This window comes from Meleagris gallopavo, chromosome 2, assembly GCF_000146605.3.
Source record: "Meleagris gallopavo isolate NT-WF06-2002-E0010 breed Aviagen turkey brand Nicholas breeding stock chromosome 2, Turkey_5.1, whole genome shotgun sequence".
Lineage (NCBI taxonomy): Eukaryota > Metazoa > Chordata > Aves > Galliformes > Phasianidae > Meleagris > Meleagris gallopavo.
The window spans coordinates 88620871-88636806 of NC_015012.2; the positions used below are offsets into that span (position 1 = coordinate 88620871).

The 15936-nt window shown below is 39.7% G+C and overlaps 1 protein-coding gene across 3 annotated transcripts in view; it reads right to left on the bottom strand.

Annotated features, from left to right (window-relative positions):
• The window catches only part of LOC100542164 (DNA primase large subunit-like), a 36190-nt gene extending 24115 nt beyond the window's left edge, over positions 1 to 12075 (bottom strand). Inside the window, exons 1-5 of one of the 3 annotated variants that reach the window (XM_031552598.1) lie at positions 11963 to 12075; positions 8624 to 8777; positions 7515 to 7618; positions 7146 to 7225; positions 3431 to 3551 (exon numbers count right to left, since the gene is read on the bottom strand). In XM_031552598.1, coding sequence (XP_031408458.1) covers positions 3431 to 3551; positions 7146 to 7225; positions 7515 to 7618; positions 8624 to 8777; positions 11963 to 12049 — 546 coding nt within the window. In that variant the 5' untranslated portion in view covers positions 12050 to 12075. Of the gene's footprint in view, positions 1 to 3430; positions 3552 to 7145; positions 7226 to 7514; positions 7619 to 8623; positions 8928 to 11962 lie in introns of those variants that run through there. The other 2 variants (XM_019613237.2, XM_010707844.3) reach the window with 2 other exon arrangements.
• Positions 12076 to 15936: the final 3861 nt, after the last annotated feature.

A 15936-nucleotide genomic window follows, 5' to 3' on the forward strand; every position in this document is an offset into this window, starting at 1 on the left:
AGCATCACCTGACAGAAATAAAACCAGCTACTCCTAAATTAAACAACAGAAAACATCAGCTGCCCACTGCTTGTAGCAAGAAAGAAAAAGTCATTTTGCAGTTTACTCCTTAAGTGTCATTTACCTCTGAAGTTGTTAATATACTTCCCCTGTGTTGAAAAGCTTTGAGACTAAACGTATCTCCTTCCATGATTATAACACTGAAAATATCAGGGTATTTCCCTTTAAATATCTTTAAAATACATTAATGGCTTTTGCTGTCAGAAACTGACATAGCTGCCATTATTCATTTCTAATATGATATTAAAGCTTAAATCTCCTAAATTAATGTGAATCTCAATTGCACACCTGTGTTTGCACGTCCTCTTTGATGGGCTCTGAATACTTAAATGTCACCACTGAACTCTCCTGAGAGCTGCATAAGGAAATCCTGTACTCCCTGTGTGACTGACTTTGCACAAAGACTATTTTACATGCTTTGAGAGCTGAAAATTACATGCCACAGGTAAAAAGCTTTAGTCTTTATCTAGTGATAACCAATAACAGCACAATCCCTTCAAACCTTTATTTTTCTTTCACTTTTTTTTCTTTTTTTTTTTAAACCATCCACAAGGCATAGAATAGACTCAAAATCCTCTGAAAGTGTTAAATTTCTTCAATGTCTTTCTATTCACTGGAAAGAAATTTATATTAACAACATCACTTTTGACAGTTCAACTAAAACTTTCTGAGGAAACAGAGGCTAATTTCTAAATTCTTTGAGCTCCCAAGCACAACTTTGAGGGTGAAGCTATTAATGAAAGCCATATAAATTACTTTTAAGATAGAATCATCTTCAAAATTGAATCAGTTTTGGTTTTAAAGAGATACTGCTATCCAAGTTTAAAGTGCCTGAACAGCACAAATCTGAAACCTTTTATTTTCTAATGCAATACCAGCAGCAATAAAGCTGTTTAGTTTAAAGCTGTTGGTATTGCATTAGAAGGTAAATGAAGATAATAAACAAATTAAGATAGTTACATGGCCAGATACCACAAAGTAGACTTCTCTCCTATTACTTGCAGTCAAATAACTAACTGGAAAAGTGTCAGTTTATAAAGGCTCCAGTAGGGTCTCATCAAAATAATCATCTACAAAAGAATTTAAAATAAAATCAATTAAAATACACAAAAGTTGCAACAAGGGAACCATACGAGGCTGCCATTTTACGCCATGGTTCAAATACAACTAACAGCTCACCACCACCAAAAAACAGTGAGAATGAGGTCCATCACCCCTGCTCACCCATTTGTATTCCTGCTCTGTATTTACCCTCTTCCTTTCTTGACGTTTCAGTCAGTACCATAAGTACTGCTTCCTGCACATGATGGAATAAAGAGGTGGGATAACATTTCAGAGCAGTGAGTGTTAAATCATTAAAATGTTGAGTACTGAAAGCATTCCAGTTGTGTGAGCAACTTCAGTGCAAGCATCTTCTACACTTACCAAAAAAACAGACTGGCCAAAGCTATTTCCAACAACGGATTACAACGCAGTCTGTAAGCAGTTCAAGAAGAGCATCTCAAGGATGCATTCAAATCAAGCTTGCAGTTTTTTGAGAAAGCCAGGTCCCAGTGGCTTTTCACACAAATACTGAAGTTGAATGGACTGAGTAGCAGCAGGAACTATTTTGTAAAAGCCCTAAATCATCTCAAAGAATTCAGGTTTTGGTCTACACAGTTTTGGTATTTCCAAAATTTTTCATTAAGTTGGCAAAGAACTGCAGTGAGTTTAAGACAAAAGGGAAAAAGCCAATTCTAAGGAGAACACAACAACTGTGGAGTAAGAGCATTTACAGAATTTTGGAAGCAAGTTATATTCTCTATAGCATGTACTCAGTGGGTGAAATTCAAATTGCTTCTTAAATAAAAGATAAAACATTGGCTGTATTTAAAACATTTGCATACAACTAGGCATTTGCACAGAAAGGAAGTTGGTGGTTGGTGGCCCTGCCTGTGGACGAGGAGTTGGAAATTGATCCTTGGGGTCCCTTCCAACCCAAGCCATTCCATGATTCTCTGATTCTGTGAAGTTAACACAAAATGAACCTCTTCAAGATTTACAAAATAGGGTGGAAACAGAATGAACCAAAGACAGCAAAAGTTTCATTTCATCCTAGAGGAAGGTAGCAACAGAGAACAGTTGGAGAGGGTCCAAAGGAGTCAGGGGACTGGAGCACCTCTCCTACAAAGACAGGCTGAAGTAACTGGGCTTGTTCAGCCTGAAGAAAAGAAGGCTGCAGAGTGAAAGGCATTGCAGCCTTTCAGTACCTAAAGGGAACCTACAAACAGGAGGGGAATCAATTCTTTGAAAGAGTTGACAACTGCAGGACAAGGGGAAATGGTTTTAAGTTGAGGGAGGGGAGATTTAGGTTGGATATCAGGGGGAAGTTCTTTACAGAGAGAGTGGTGAGGTGCCGGAACAGACTTTCCAGAGAAGTTGTGGGTGCCCAGTCCCCAGAAGTGTTCAAGGCCAGGTTGGATGGGGCAGCCTGGTCTGGTATTAAATGGGAAGGTTGGTGGCCCTTCCTGTGGCTGGGGCTTGGAGATTCATGATCCTTGAGGTCCCTTCCAACCCGTCCATTCTGTGATTCTGTGAAGGTAACAGGTTACCAAGTGCCCAGCACCAAGAGGAATAACTGTATGCAAGTTAGACCCTCAAGTTTCATCACTTGCTAAAATATTTGGATTATATGAACATCAAGTCCTATAATTTACATTTATGCGTGGGTATAATGTTTGTGTAGTGCTAAAGCTTAATTAACTGGGTATTGCTACTACTTGTTTTAAAATTATACACAAATTCTTCAACTATTGCATCTAATACTAGCTTTTTAAACTAAATGATAGCTTTGGTTAAGCATCTATACCTCCAGCAAGTTCCATAACATGCACAAACAAGCAGAATCCAACTGATTTTAGCATGCTTAAACATACAAGCATGTATACAGACACACTTGCACAATAGAAGCCTATTATTTTCACCCATATTGAGAATTATGCAGTAAGTTACATTCCTGAAGAATTTCGTAAATTCATTCTTTCTTTTGAATGTTCTTAAGAGTTAAGTACTCCTTGAATCTGGGTTCTATACCACCTATAAGCTTTTGTAAATACTGTTTGTTAACTTGCTTTTGTAATTACAGTGTTCAATTAAGTGTTGGTGGATGAAGCAGACCAAAGTTTCTCTTATTCCAGCATCAAATTACACCATTTAACCTCATTTCTGCAAGACAACGACTGTCCAAGTTCAGGAGTTCCGTGTGTTTTGGATCTTTTTCAAAGTACACATTTCATGTTTAAAACAGAAAGATTAAAACTACCTTAACAACAATTTAAAAAAGCATCAGGCACACCCTACATGATACAGATCCAGAAAGTAACACACTTACAGCTTCAAATGATAAGTTAACATGATCCAAGAATTTCTGCCTCAGGCCCTCAGTCAGTTCGTGGAAGCGATACCGAAACAGATCCATTTCTTGTTGAAGAAACCAACGTCTGAGTTCCTCACTGCAGAGAAATAATTGAAACAATCACATTTTCTGATTATGCATTCTCTCACCACCATGTAGATGTCAAGCCCTGTGAACACAACTTGAAATGCAAGTCTGACTTTGTCATGGAACCCACAAACTAAGAAGCTTGGAAGAGAAAGCAACCTTCAGAACGGAGAGGTTAAATAAGAAAGGATACTGTAAAAACAGTGCTCTGTATTAAGCAAAAAAACAGACTGGAATCAGCCTAGGAAAAAAAAATGTGTACTTCACTGAGGTTCAGTGCCATACAAATACAACATCTAACACAAAAGAAAAAAAAAAAGAGTTTAGCAGCTGCAGGTGAGCAAGGAGAACCACAAACAAGAACACAAGGACAAAATATCTACTCAAAATATAGGTTGGAAATGTAAGTAGCTCTTATTCAAGTTACAGTTTCAGACAGAAAGACTCTGGTAAAGTGGTCTGTGAAGTACAGCCCTGTGTACTGATAGATTTCTTAATAAAGATGTGTCAATAATCTACGCAACCAATGGAAGTTGATGAAGGAACTTCTGCAGCTCCTCTGTGGTCATCCTGGCCAGTAACAAAATTCTGTGATCAGACAATTTTACTCTTGTCCTTTACGTTGAATTTGTTTCCCTAAGCAACAAAGAAATTAATAATTATATCAAGAATATGGGATGCCAGGCAGTCTCTGGTTCTTTCTTTCCTCTGGAAGAGCAGATCAAAGGCTGTAGTCCTCACTTACCCACTTAAGCTACCAAAGCAAAGAAACACTGAACTCATCTCTAACATAACACATTTATCTATCTAGATTGTTCATATAGCTGACAGGCTGGCTTAAGAGATTGCTTACATGAATAACATTACTGTACCTATAAAGCACACACTTCAAAATTAACATTCACGGAAACATCATCATTAAAGCATCCATCTTTTCCTCACGTCACAGGAAAATTGTACTTCATTTCCAAATCCAAATGACTTACACTCCTTACTACCATTTAGAAAAATGTACATTCTCATTACAGAAACACATTAGCAATAACATTTACTGAAGCCACAAGTGAAAAGCAGTGTTGCTGGGATCAGATGATGAAGCAAGCTGCTATAGTTGCAGGTAGCTGAAGTACTGAAGTGAGAAACACCTCCCAGCTTTTTGAATGGAACACTCAATTTTCTGTTAGTGAATCTGATAGTCTAATTTAGTATGAAGAAAATAACTCCTACATACAGATAAGTACTGGAGTACTGGAGTACTGTGTCCAGTTCTGGGCTCCCCAGTATAAAAAAGACAGGGATCTCTTGGAAAGAGTCCAGCAGAGGGCCACAAAGATGGTGAAGGGCCTGGAGCATCTCCCCTATGAAGAAAGGCTAAGTGAACTGGGTCTGTTTAGCCTTGAGAAAAGAAGACTGAGAGGGGACCTGATCCAGGTTTATAAATATCTGAGGTGTGGCGGCCATAGCGGTGAGGCCAGTCTCTTTTCAGTGGTACGTGGAGACAGGACGAGGGGAAACGGACATAAGCTGCAGCATAGGAAGTTTCGCACGAATGTGCGTAAGAACTTCTTCACGGTGAGGGTGACGGAGCACTGGAACAGGCTGCCCAGGGAGGTTGTGGAGTCTCCTTCTCTGGAGATATTCAAGTCTTGCCTGGACGCCTACCTGTGCGACCTGGTGTAGGGAACCTGCTTTGGCAGGGGGGTTGGTCTCGATCTCTAGAGGTCCCTTCCAACCCCTACAGTTCTGTGATTCTGTGAAAAAAAAATCCTACTCATCCCACAAGAAGTGTTGGGAAAAGCAGATGTATACTGATGCTTCAAAGTAGATACAAGTACTTTAGGAAGACTTGAAAATGCTCCTAGAGCTAGCAGATCACTTTCCACAATTAAATGTCAGCTCAGTTACCAACCCCTTCAGTCAACATGTGAAGTCAGAGCATGGGCCAGAATTCTATCTTGCTTGGCAGCCAAAACCAGAAGATTGCAGAAGATAGAAGAAAGGCCTGCATTTAACAGTTTGTGTTTATGTTGTGTGACAGAACACTTTTGTACTGACTGAAAAGATTTTCACTATCAGAGAAAAGGCAAAGATTTTCTCTTCCATGTTAAACAAGTAACATGAAGTTTACGCCCTCACGTCTGCTAGTTGAAAAAGTGAAGAGAGATGCAACAGAAGCAGAAATGCACGATCATGGCCTGCATACAAAGTAAAGTCCTCTTTATAGCTGTGCTTGCCATGAAAGTGAGTGAAACAAGATAATTCTATTTCCTGGTCTTGCTGGATATAAGTGCTGTTAGAGGTGTGTATGAAAGGTACGAATGAATCTGTTCATTCAAGACTGCACAAATCATATCTTAGGAACATTACACAGGAGTAAGTTTTAAAGCCTTGGATTTCAGAAGGCGAAGAACAGTGAAAGGTTATGACTGTGTTACCAGTTCAAACATCAAGAAGGTGCAGCTGATCACTTCATGCCATTTTGGCCATTTACAAATCAGTACAAAACAAAATCCACATTATGAGAGGTCTGACAGAGAAAAAAGCTGATGAAGACTTGTACCCCTGGGTGGCACTGTTGGACTGCTAGAAACTTAGGCGGTGTAGCAGAACAGGCCAGTCAACACCCCCTCTGCCAAGCCACAGGGAACTGAGATCAGGGAACTTTGCAGCTACATTAAGCACACTTTTCAAAGACTGCTATCTCAGCAGCTTTCACCACCTAATGTAACAATTTGTGCCAGGTTCATTTTTTCTGATCTAATACAATAAAATCATGCAGAACTAGGTATTTATTCTTTTTGACTCACAGACTTATCTTTTGGGGAACATCTGGCTTTAGAACATAAGAACATTTCATTCCAGAAATAGCCACTTCAAGAGAGAACACTTTGTACTTGCTAGTTTTAACTAGCAAACAGGACTGTAATGGCAAGGAGTCAGGATGATGCACAACAAAGCTGCTAACAAACATAAAGCACTGACAACCTCTGTAACTTCATCCAGAGCTTATAGCTGAAACTGAAGGAAAGCACTGGCAGGACAAACTACACGCCTTAGATTTCACATGACTAATTAAATAAATAAATAAATAAATAAATACTTTAGAAGAAAATAATAGTTAGTGAAGAAAACTTCAGATTCAGTATTTTTAGTTTGAGAAATAAGGCTTTCTTTAGACAGAACTATGAAGCTTATTCACATAATCAGCCTATTCTCTTCATTTGGTCAGTAAGCAACAGCTGATGGAGCAGTTCACTGAAATTTTCTATGATTGGGTAAATCAATGACTGACAAGACTGGCTTCTTTTTGATTTCTTTCTTGAAAATAAAGAAAGAGACTTATATCAATGCTCCATACATAAAATCAACAGTTTCTATAAAGTTTTAAAAACTACATAATCTGGATATTAATTTTGATCCTGAGTATCTCTTAACATCACAGTTGAAATTAGCTTTCCAGAAAAGTAAGCCTCTACTTGAACCTACCTTTATGTTTAGTAGCCATACAGCCCTATACAAATTACAATAACACGTATGTATAATAATACATACATACACACTTAAACTTACTAATAAGACAAAGAGCAATCCAAAAAGTACTTACGACTGACAGTAAGCAAGGCGCAATATGAAATGAGAAATATGGTCCTTTCTTCTTGCATCATAATCATCCTCAGCCAAAGCCTACAGAAAAATTTATTATTTCAGAGATCTGATCCCCTCAGGATTAGAAATCCACAGTTCATTCACCTCGGCGGTTTCACATCATATTAATACTTACATCTATAACCACAAACACAGGACTATTAAAGAAGAATACTGCCCGAAAGAAATAAACGTGTATTCTTAAAGACAAATCCTGACAAACTGCCAGAATTTAAGCTTTAGGAATAGTAATCTGTGCAGAATTTCTGAACAGTGTCCAGAAAATAGAGTGTGAAATAAATAGTTCCTTGTTTTCATTTATACTTACTCTGTAGGGAAACTTAAGTTTCCGGAGCTCAGCCTCCAGCTTAGTTTTGTATGCATCACCACTTTTTACATAGCTCACACCAAGGTTTTCAACTACCTTGAGCACTGAGAGGAGGAAAAAAATATATATATAGTCCATATAGTTACAACATAGTTAGTTGTAGTCTATAGAGTCACAGCATACAGATAGTGACAGGATGAGGAGAAATGGCTTTAAACTGGAAGAGGGTAGATTTAGACTAGATCTTAGGAAGAAATTCTTTACTGTGAGAGTGGTGAGACACTGGAACAGGTTGCCCAGTGAGGTTGTGGATACCCGCTCCCTGGAAGCATTCAGTGCTAGGTTAGATAGGGCTTTGAGCAACCTGCTGTAGAGGGAGGTCCCTTCCAACCCAAACCATTCTATGATTCTATGATAACATATTGAAAAGAAATCTAACTCTATCATGACTTGAAAAACGGACTAAATAAAGGCCATGCAAACTCCTGTTAGCAGCATGGGGAGCAAAAGTGTAAGAAGTCAGGAGGACAAAGCATGGCCCAATTCATCCATAGCCCACAGGACCTATCATTAAGGTTAGAAGAGAACATCTAGTCCAACCACTGACCCATCACCACCATGCCTACTATGTCCCTCAAACCCAGCAGTCACCCAGCCCTGAAATCCAGGCAGGGAGCAGAGCAGGGAGACACCCAACCAACAGGTCAGCCCCGGAGTTGCACTGCAGTGACAGAGACCCGCATTCTGTGGCTCTCTGGGGACATTCCCCCAGCCACGACCTCAGTGCCTGCACAGAGAGACATCCAAACGAGATATCCAGAGACACTGAAACACTCTCGTGAAAAACAAGGCTATAACCCAAAACTACACAATTCTGACTGAAGCTAAACTGTGAAATCACTCAGAGCTCCCTAAAATAGCTACAAGCTCTCCTTTAACAGGCCTACATTTTAACGAGTGAGCTGCTAACTTAAATCAGCAACAGGCAGAGGGGCACCTAGGCCAGTCCAGAACACACTCGGCTAGAAGAATCAAAGCTTCGAGACGTCTGGACTGGAATAACACATTTAGGCGGGTTCCCAGGCCGAGGGCTGCCGCACGCTACTCACGCCTCAGGCGGTCCACGGCAAAGCTCTCGAACTCGACCAGCGAGATGTTCTCGGTGGGGGGTTCCTGGTAGAACTGCAGGCTGTGGGGGTACGGCTCCCGCCTGTCCCCCGTCAGCCTCAGGTGCCGCTGCCGCGCTCTGCTACTGAACTCCATCTGCCGATAGGGGTGAGGAAAACAGAAAGGGGTGAGGTGGGCCAAAGGGTCACACAAGGCCCCAACAGCACCAAGCCGACATCCCGACCGCTCCCGCGCACCGGCAGCTCTCCCACTTCCCGCGCAGCGGTTGCCCCGCCTACTTCCGGTTCGTTTACTTCCGCCCTGTGGTGCCTCGCCCCCAGGCACGCCTCCCTGCCCCGCCCCGCTTTTGCCCACAAACAACATGGCGGCTGCGCTTACAGGCGGTGATGTCGTCTACGGGCTCTCTAGCCGCGGAATAAACTCTATGATAGCTCTCCCAGCGCCTGCAGCGGGAAGACTGAACCTGCAGTCCCCGAGGCTGCAGTGAGGCACAGCAAGGCATAGCCCTTGGCCTGATTGAACTTCGTGAGATTCATGCAGGCCTTCCTCTCAAGCCCATCGTGGTTCCTCTGGATGGCATCCCTTCAGTGTGTCAGCTGCACCGCTTGGCTTGGTGTCATCGTCAGTACTGGTCCCAGTACTGACTCCTGAGGACACCACTCATCACTGGTCTCAGCCTGGATGTTGAGCCGTTAATGGCAGCTCTTTGAATGTGATCATCCAGCCAATTCCAAGTGTTGGAACCAACCAAATAGAAGTTGGGAGATTGTCCACAGATGGACAATCAGAATTGGCATTGAGGTTATAGCCACAAAGTGAGTGCCTCAGGCTAGCAACCCACTCCAATTACTCTTCAAAACAAGGTGGCCACATCATACAAATTGCTCCAGAGAGTAACGCTGTGCTCATGCTACCCAGAATGAAGTGTGCCACTGTCTCTGGGTCAGGCCTCTGACAGGGATCATTTGGAGTTTGAACACATCCAGGTCCGTTCTCCAGGAGAGAAGAAAAATAAAAATAAAAAAGCTATTTTCTATATATTTAACTCAAAACATCTTTACTCAAATAGCCAGTGTTCATATCTCCTTCCCCCCACCCTTTCTCTGTATGCCACAAATGTTGCTCTGGAGTAGGAGTGAACCTGCCAAAATCCATCCAGACATTGCAAGAAGGCAAGAGGTTTTACTTCTGTCTGACCACTGCGTTGTTTGGTACCCAAGAGCTGTTGTTCAAACTGTCAGTGCGTGGTCCAGGACAAAACCAAGGAGAAAAAATGAAGAGTTTGCACATTTTTCTGAGTGCCGTGCACATGACCAGGACAGGAGGGGGGGAAGTTTAACAATGCTGAGAGACCCTCTGCAGAAACCAGCAAAGTTTTTAGTTTTAATTTAAAATGATGTTTTAGCATTTGGCATGTAGGCAGTGGTACCACCACTGTCTACACTGTCTATCACTATTTTTTCTACTGAGCCATGTCCTGCTGCCTTTTATGAGTCAGCAGTTACATCTGTGCCTGCCATTTTTTCCTTTTTTTTTTTTTGTTGCATTACTCATTTTTTTTCCCCCCCATCTAATGCTGAGTACTGATCCTCAGTTGTCTGAAGTTAGGTAAAAATGTAACCTGCTTCTTAAAAAGTGAAAAAAAAAATCACTTAACTGTTTCCACATACATTATTGCAGCATATTGTCATAATAATAACCATCTCTATTACTAGACTCAAATCTTTTGAGGGGGCTGCTAGCTCCTTCACACAGAAATCCTTCTCTTGGGAAAAGGAAACAAAGAAGGAAAAAATATATCACCTTGGGGGAAAACTCCCCAAACCACTATTCAATAGGTGTCATAACCCAAACTTTCCTACTGACTTATTTATCAAAACCTATACACACTGATAGTTCTCACAATAACATTTTACTTACTTTTTTCCATTTCTATTCCCATCATTTCCACAGCAACATTGCCAGTAAACTCTGATTTTAGAAGTGTTTTTTTAACAGAATCGCTGGTGTTCCAACTACCCACCTCACAAATGTTTTACAACATCCATATGGCCAGCTGTCAAACTGTCCCCACCACCCCAACCAAACATAGTCTGATCCAGCATACCTCAAACTCCTAATGTTGTGCTACCAAATTAACAGAAAAAAACAAAGCCCTTATTTTGCAGTAAACATGATTGCACATTATCTACTCCCCTGTTGTTGTACTGATTAGCAGTGTCCACAGCAGCTAATTCTTTGGAGCCCAGTTATTTTCTACTTGCATAACTACAGCTGTTAAAAAGAAGGTAGATACGGTGTTGTCTCTTTTTCAACCCCATGTTCTCACTATGTCCAGGATGCTTGGAGCTCTGAGGATAGCAGAGCTTAGTATAGAATGTCCTTTCTCTGCTCCTGGCTCCCTTTCAGCTCTTATGGTTAATTTAGCCTTAATTTTATTTACTGCTTCTATCATCAGCCTGGCTGAATTCTCATATAATATAGTCACTATGCATATTGTTCTTGTAACTTGTTTTCTTGATGTTTCAGTTTCTACAAATATTCTGTTTGAATATTTTTTAAAGTTGTTTACTGAGTCTTCAGATTTCTCCATCATATAACTCATTTCTTTAGTGACCTGGCTTTCCCAGACACCTTAACTGCCTTACTGCTGGAGTGTATCTCTGTCCTTACTGGCCCACCCACTCCTTGTATGACTGTTCTGCAGTAACTTTTTCTGCTTCGTGCTTTTTATTACTTTTTTAAAATATTTGCCATCCAGGTTATACTGAGGTTTTTTTCCTGACTGTGATAAGCAGATACCTTTGTGTTAACTATAAATAAATGGCAAATGTTCTGAGCTGGCCTTTAAATTCCTTCAGTTTAAAAAGTGAGCAAGGCATGAACATGCACTGAAGAGAGGCTCAGGGGGCTATTTTGGTCAGAACACATTCTCGGTCTCTCAGCATAAATATATTTAAGTAGGGAGTAATGATGGTTACATCCCTTATGACATTCTAAGTCACTTATCAGGGCTTTTGGATTAAGGATTGTGTCCCATATTGCCTGTCCAAAACTCTAGTACACAGGTGGAGGAAATCTAGATACGTCTCACAGCCATCTTAAATTTATCCTGACAGATCTTCTCACTGCATGCATCTTCAGAACACTTAGGCTGCTGTGGATATATATATATATCTTATTTTCAATCCCTTAGCATCATTTTTCAGAGTACTTCTCAAGGAAGGATCTGTCCTGCCCCTGTGCTTTTCTGAAGGTACGCCATTATTATACAACGTTACAAGATGGTCATGTGCTTTAAATACTTTTGCCTGACATACCTGGGCTTTGGAGTCTGTTTTGTTGTGGTTTTTCTTCCTCTGACAATTCTTGACTATTTGATTAATGTTAGAGAGAGGCTGAAGCATCAAAGATAGGACGTTCCCAAAAATCAGAGAAATTAGAGCCTGGAAAAAAGGAGAGAGACTGAAATTCCTACTATGCGAAAGATCCGCAGAACTCAGCTACTTTCCTGTGCAGAGCAGCAGTGACCAAGCAGTTAACACAAACATCCTGTCCAATCACCATAAATACAGCTTCAGCTCATCCGCTGCATAGTTGTTGCTAAACAAACAGACAAGATTTGAAAAATAAAGCATCAGAGCTTAGAAAGCAGATTAATTTATAGACTGAGTGTATTCTGCTGCACATGGATCTTCTCCTTCCTTTTCCAAGCATAACACACCATATTTAAATGTGAGCTTCTGAGATATGGAAACCAGTTTTTCAGTCTGCCTACCCATATATATACTGACATTTTCTTTTCTTGGAAATTGTTACCACTGAACTAATCTACAAGAAGAAAATGCATGTGTTACATGTAACACATATGCCGCATTTCTAATACTCTTTAGAGATTAATCCATTTTGTACCTGTATAGTAGTAAAGAATGGGATCCTCTCTTATCAAGTAATCTGTAAGTAACTGAAGAGTGTCATTAATTCCAAAAATACTGCTATCCAAAATAAAATGATATCATATGAAACCTAGTCATGTGTGTATCCAAGATTTCAATCATTTTTAAACCATATAAAACATTAATTATAAGGACTGAGAATAATACAGAGAAGGTTTAAAATATTTTTATAAGGAGAACCATTACTGTCTGAAAACTTCAAAGTATGATTCTGTCTGTAGCAAAGGAAACTCACTGCTGTTTAAGAATTTTCTTTTGGGTGTTTATTTAGGGATAGTGAATAATACAGACATGGCCAGACAGACTTCCCATTTTGAGCTTATGACCTGATCATGAAAAAATGTTCTATTCAGTACTGACAAATGCTGAGTTTTCTAATGCCCAGTTGCTGTGCAAAACAGTCTGTAAAATTCCAACCTAACCATAATTGGCAGCTGTGTTAGGCTTACCAAGAGCACTTCCACTGTTACAAGTGGAAGCCCCAAAAATAAACATCAAAGGAGACAGGGAGATCCAGTGTGCCACATCTAGAGCCACTGTACCTGCACCTATCTTTCAAGACCTTCTTTAAAAAGGAGTCATTTCCTATGGGACTATTAGAAATAGGTAAGTGCTCTGCTGACCTCTAAAAGGACATCCAGTCTGCATAAGTTTAGGTGCCTGGGTAGCTGATTTATTTTCCTTTTGTTTGACTCACTTATTTGTTTGTTTTTGTTGTTGTTGCTGTTTCAAATGCAGATGAGGCACATTAGTGAAAACTTAAATGTTATTGCAAGTTATGGGAAAATATTCTCCTTTATACGAAATAGCAAGTCCTGTTCCCTGTTTTGAGTTAATACCAACATAAGGAGTTCAAGGTAACTCCCATATTTCTCATGCAAGCACAATTCCAAATTAATTGGAAGCTGCTGCAGGCAAACATGCAATATCAAGATAATGAGCATACTAGCTAATTCTTTATCCACCTTCCTACTAGAAACAAAATACTTGCATCACTTTGTCCTAGATTTTAGAACTTTGCCTTTATATTACTTCTGTTTTATTATTGCCTCAGCTTTGGCTGAGTGTCTGTGGAAATGGTGTTCAAGAAGCCACGCTGACTAGTTTACCAAAAACCAAATGTGAAAAGTTCAAATAAAGACCCCTCTCCCTACTAAATATTCCCTAAAACGGCATTGGTTTGACTGGAAACAGAATCAAACCTCAGAATTTAAACTTGCATTCCCACCCTCCAGCACTGATGACATCAGTTCCTACTGCAGCTCTCCTTGAAACTCAGGGCGTGCTGATAAACTGTTGATATCTTTTCAGACTGCTGAACCAGAATAACTCTTGGCAGCAGTATCTTGGCAATCTTTCTTCAGATATCTACATGAATACGTAGAAATCTCACACGCACGTTGTTGTCTAGAAGACTGCACAGTACCATTGCAGAAAACAAATAAATCACTTTGAAATAATCAGTAAAAATTGCCTGCAGTACGGCTACAAGTAGAAGAGGCTACTATGCTTACACTTGAAAGGAAGACACAAATTATATCAGTTTCACGGTTATTAACAATATAGAGCTTTCAAAATAAAGTGTTAGACTGTTGAACACCTCATGTTTTGTAACAAATCCAGCAATAGTTCAAGGGTACGAGCGAGTCATAATTAAACTAAATGAATCCAGTTGCAACATCTTATACTTACATTTCAGGTGAAACTGATGCATTATTATAAAAAGCAGAAGTTGTTTTTTTGGTTTTTTTTTTCTTTTTTTTCCTAGCAAAATGTCCCAAATGCTTTCAAAAATGAATGCATTCTCTTTATACATACAGTATTTTAACTACATGGGTGTCTGAATGGTGTTACTTGCTTCAGCGTGTATAGTTTTGCATTCTCAGTGAAATGCATACAGTTGATCATGGGCACAAATGATGGGAGATGTGTAATTAAATACTGAGCGTGGAGTACATGTGCAAGTATTGAGCACCTCACAAATTCATGACAAATATAATGATCTCTATGATAACCTGATATTCCATGCTGGTGTTCTTCATGTTAGTGTTGATGCAACCACCATTTCAGAGACTTTTTTTTTTTTTCAACAATTCTAAAGACTGGAAATCTCAAAGAAACAGAGGTCCTTTGGGTTTTCTTCCTATAATTTCCACACATCATAAAAAGATCTCTCCGAGTAAACTTGTTCAAACGAGATTGAACTTTTTGTTGCACTCCAACAGATTTAATATTTTATTACTTTTTTTAAAAGTTTGTCTTTTGTTTGTTCCTGTAGAGGCTCTCTATTGAATGCAAAATCTTTCTGTTACACTTGAGGACAAAGGCCTAAGGCCTATCTGAGATTTATAGCAAGACTTTGCAAACAGTCTTTCAAAGCAATGTTTTTACACATGACAGCAAGACTGGGGCTGGTATAGGCTACTGCTTATTTTCTTAGATTTACCACTCAGTAAAACGTACTACTTTTTCTTTATAGTTCAGCTGTAGTATCTTACAAAGCCAATCACAGTTGTCTTGTTCCTTTTAACTAACAGCGGATTTTAATTTTTTTTTTTCCCCCCAAGTATAAGTTGTTTTCCCTTTCTCCTTGCAACAGAAAAGGAAAAGAATTACAGAGAGTGGCCTGGTTAACAGAGATGCAGAATATTTCTACTATGGTCTCTACAAAGTTCTAAAATTATAAGTTTTCCAGGTTTCTGGGTTTTTTTTGTTTTGTTTTCTGATATTTGCTGTTTTGTTTTTCATTTTTCTTTTATTGGGGCTAGTTAGTTCCAAATTTCCTCCCTTATTTTCCTCCCTATGGGTGTGGACACTTTTACTTTTTTATGTCTACATTGACGTGACCTCAGCCTGACTGTACATTTTTGTAGGAAGATTTATTGGCAGAAGAGAACCTCTTGGAAAAAGATCTGGTAGTGGTAGTTGGAGAATGAGTCAGTGTCTGGAGTCCAGCTGTGCATTCCACACAAGCCAGACCATAGCTGGGTTACTCAGATCTGTTCAACTGCCTGAAACTGGCTGTTTAAGAAACAAGTAGACTTCATGTATCCAGGATACATTTTTGGCTAATAACATTATAATAAGGCAGCAATTTATATTTCTTTCTTCCCATTGTTATTAATATTGCAGTGGAGAACAGGAACCATGCTCTTGGAAAGCAATTCATGATACATACAGCATGTCTTAAGGATGCTGTGGCATCAACATCTTAAAAGGCACCAAAGGTAGTTGGATCTGTAATGAGTTCTGTGACTATTATTGTAGAAACACCTACATCCAAACCCTGGGAGGGAAAGTAGCATCATTCCTTATTGCACTCTTTTACAGTGGTAGGA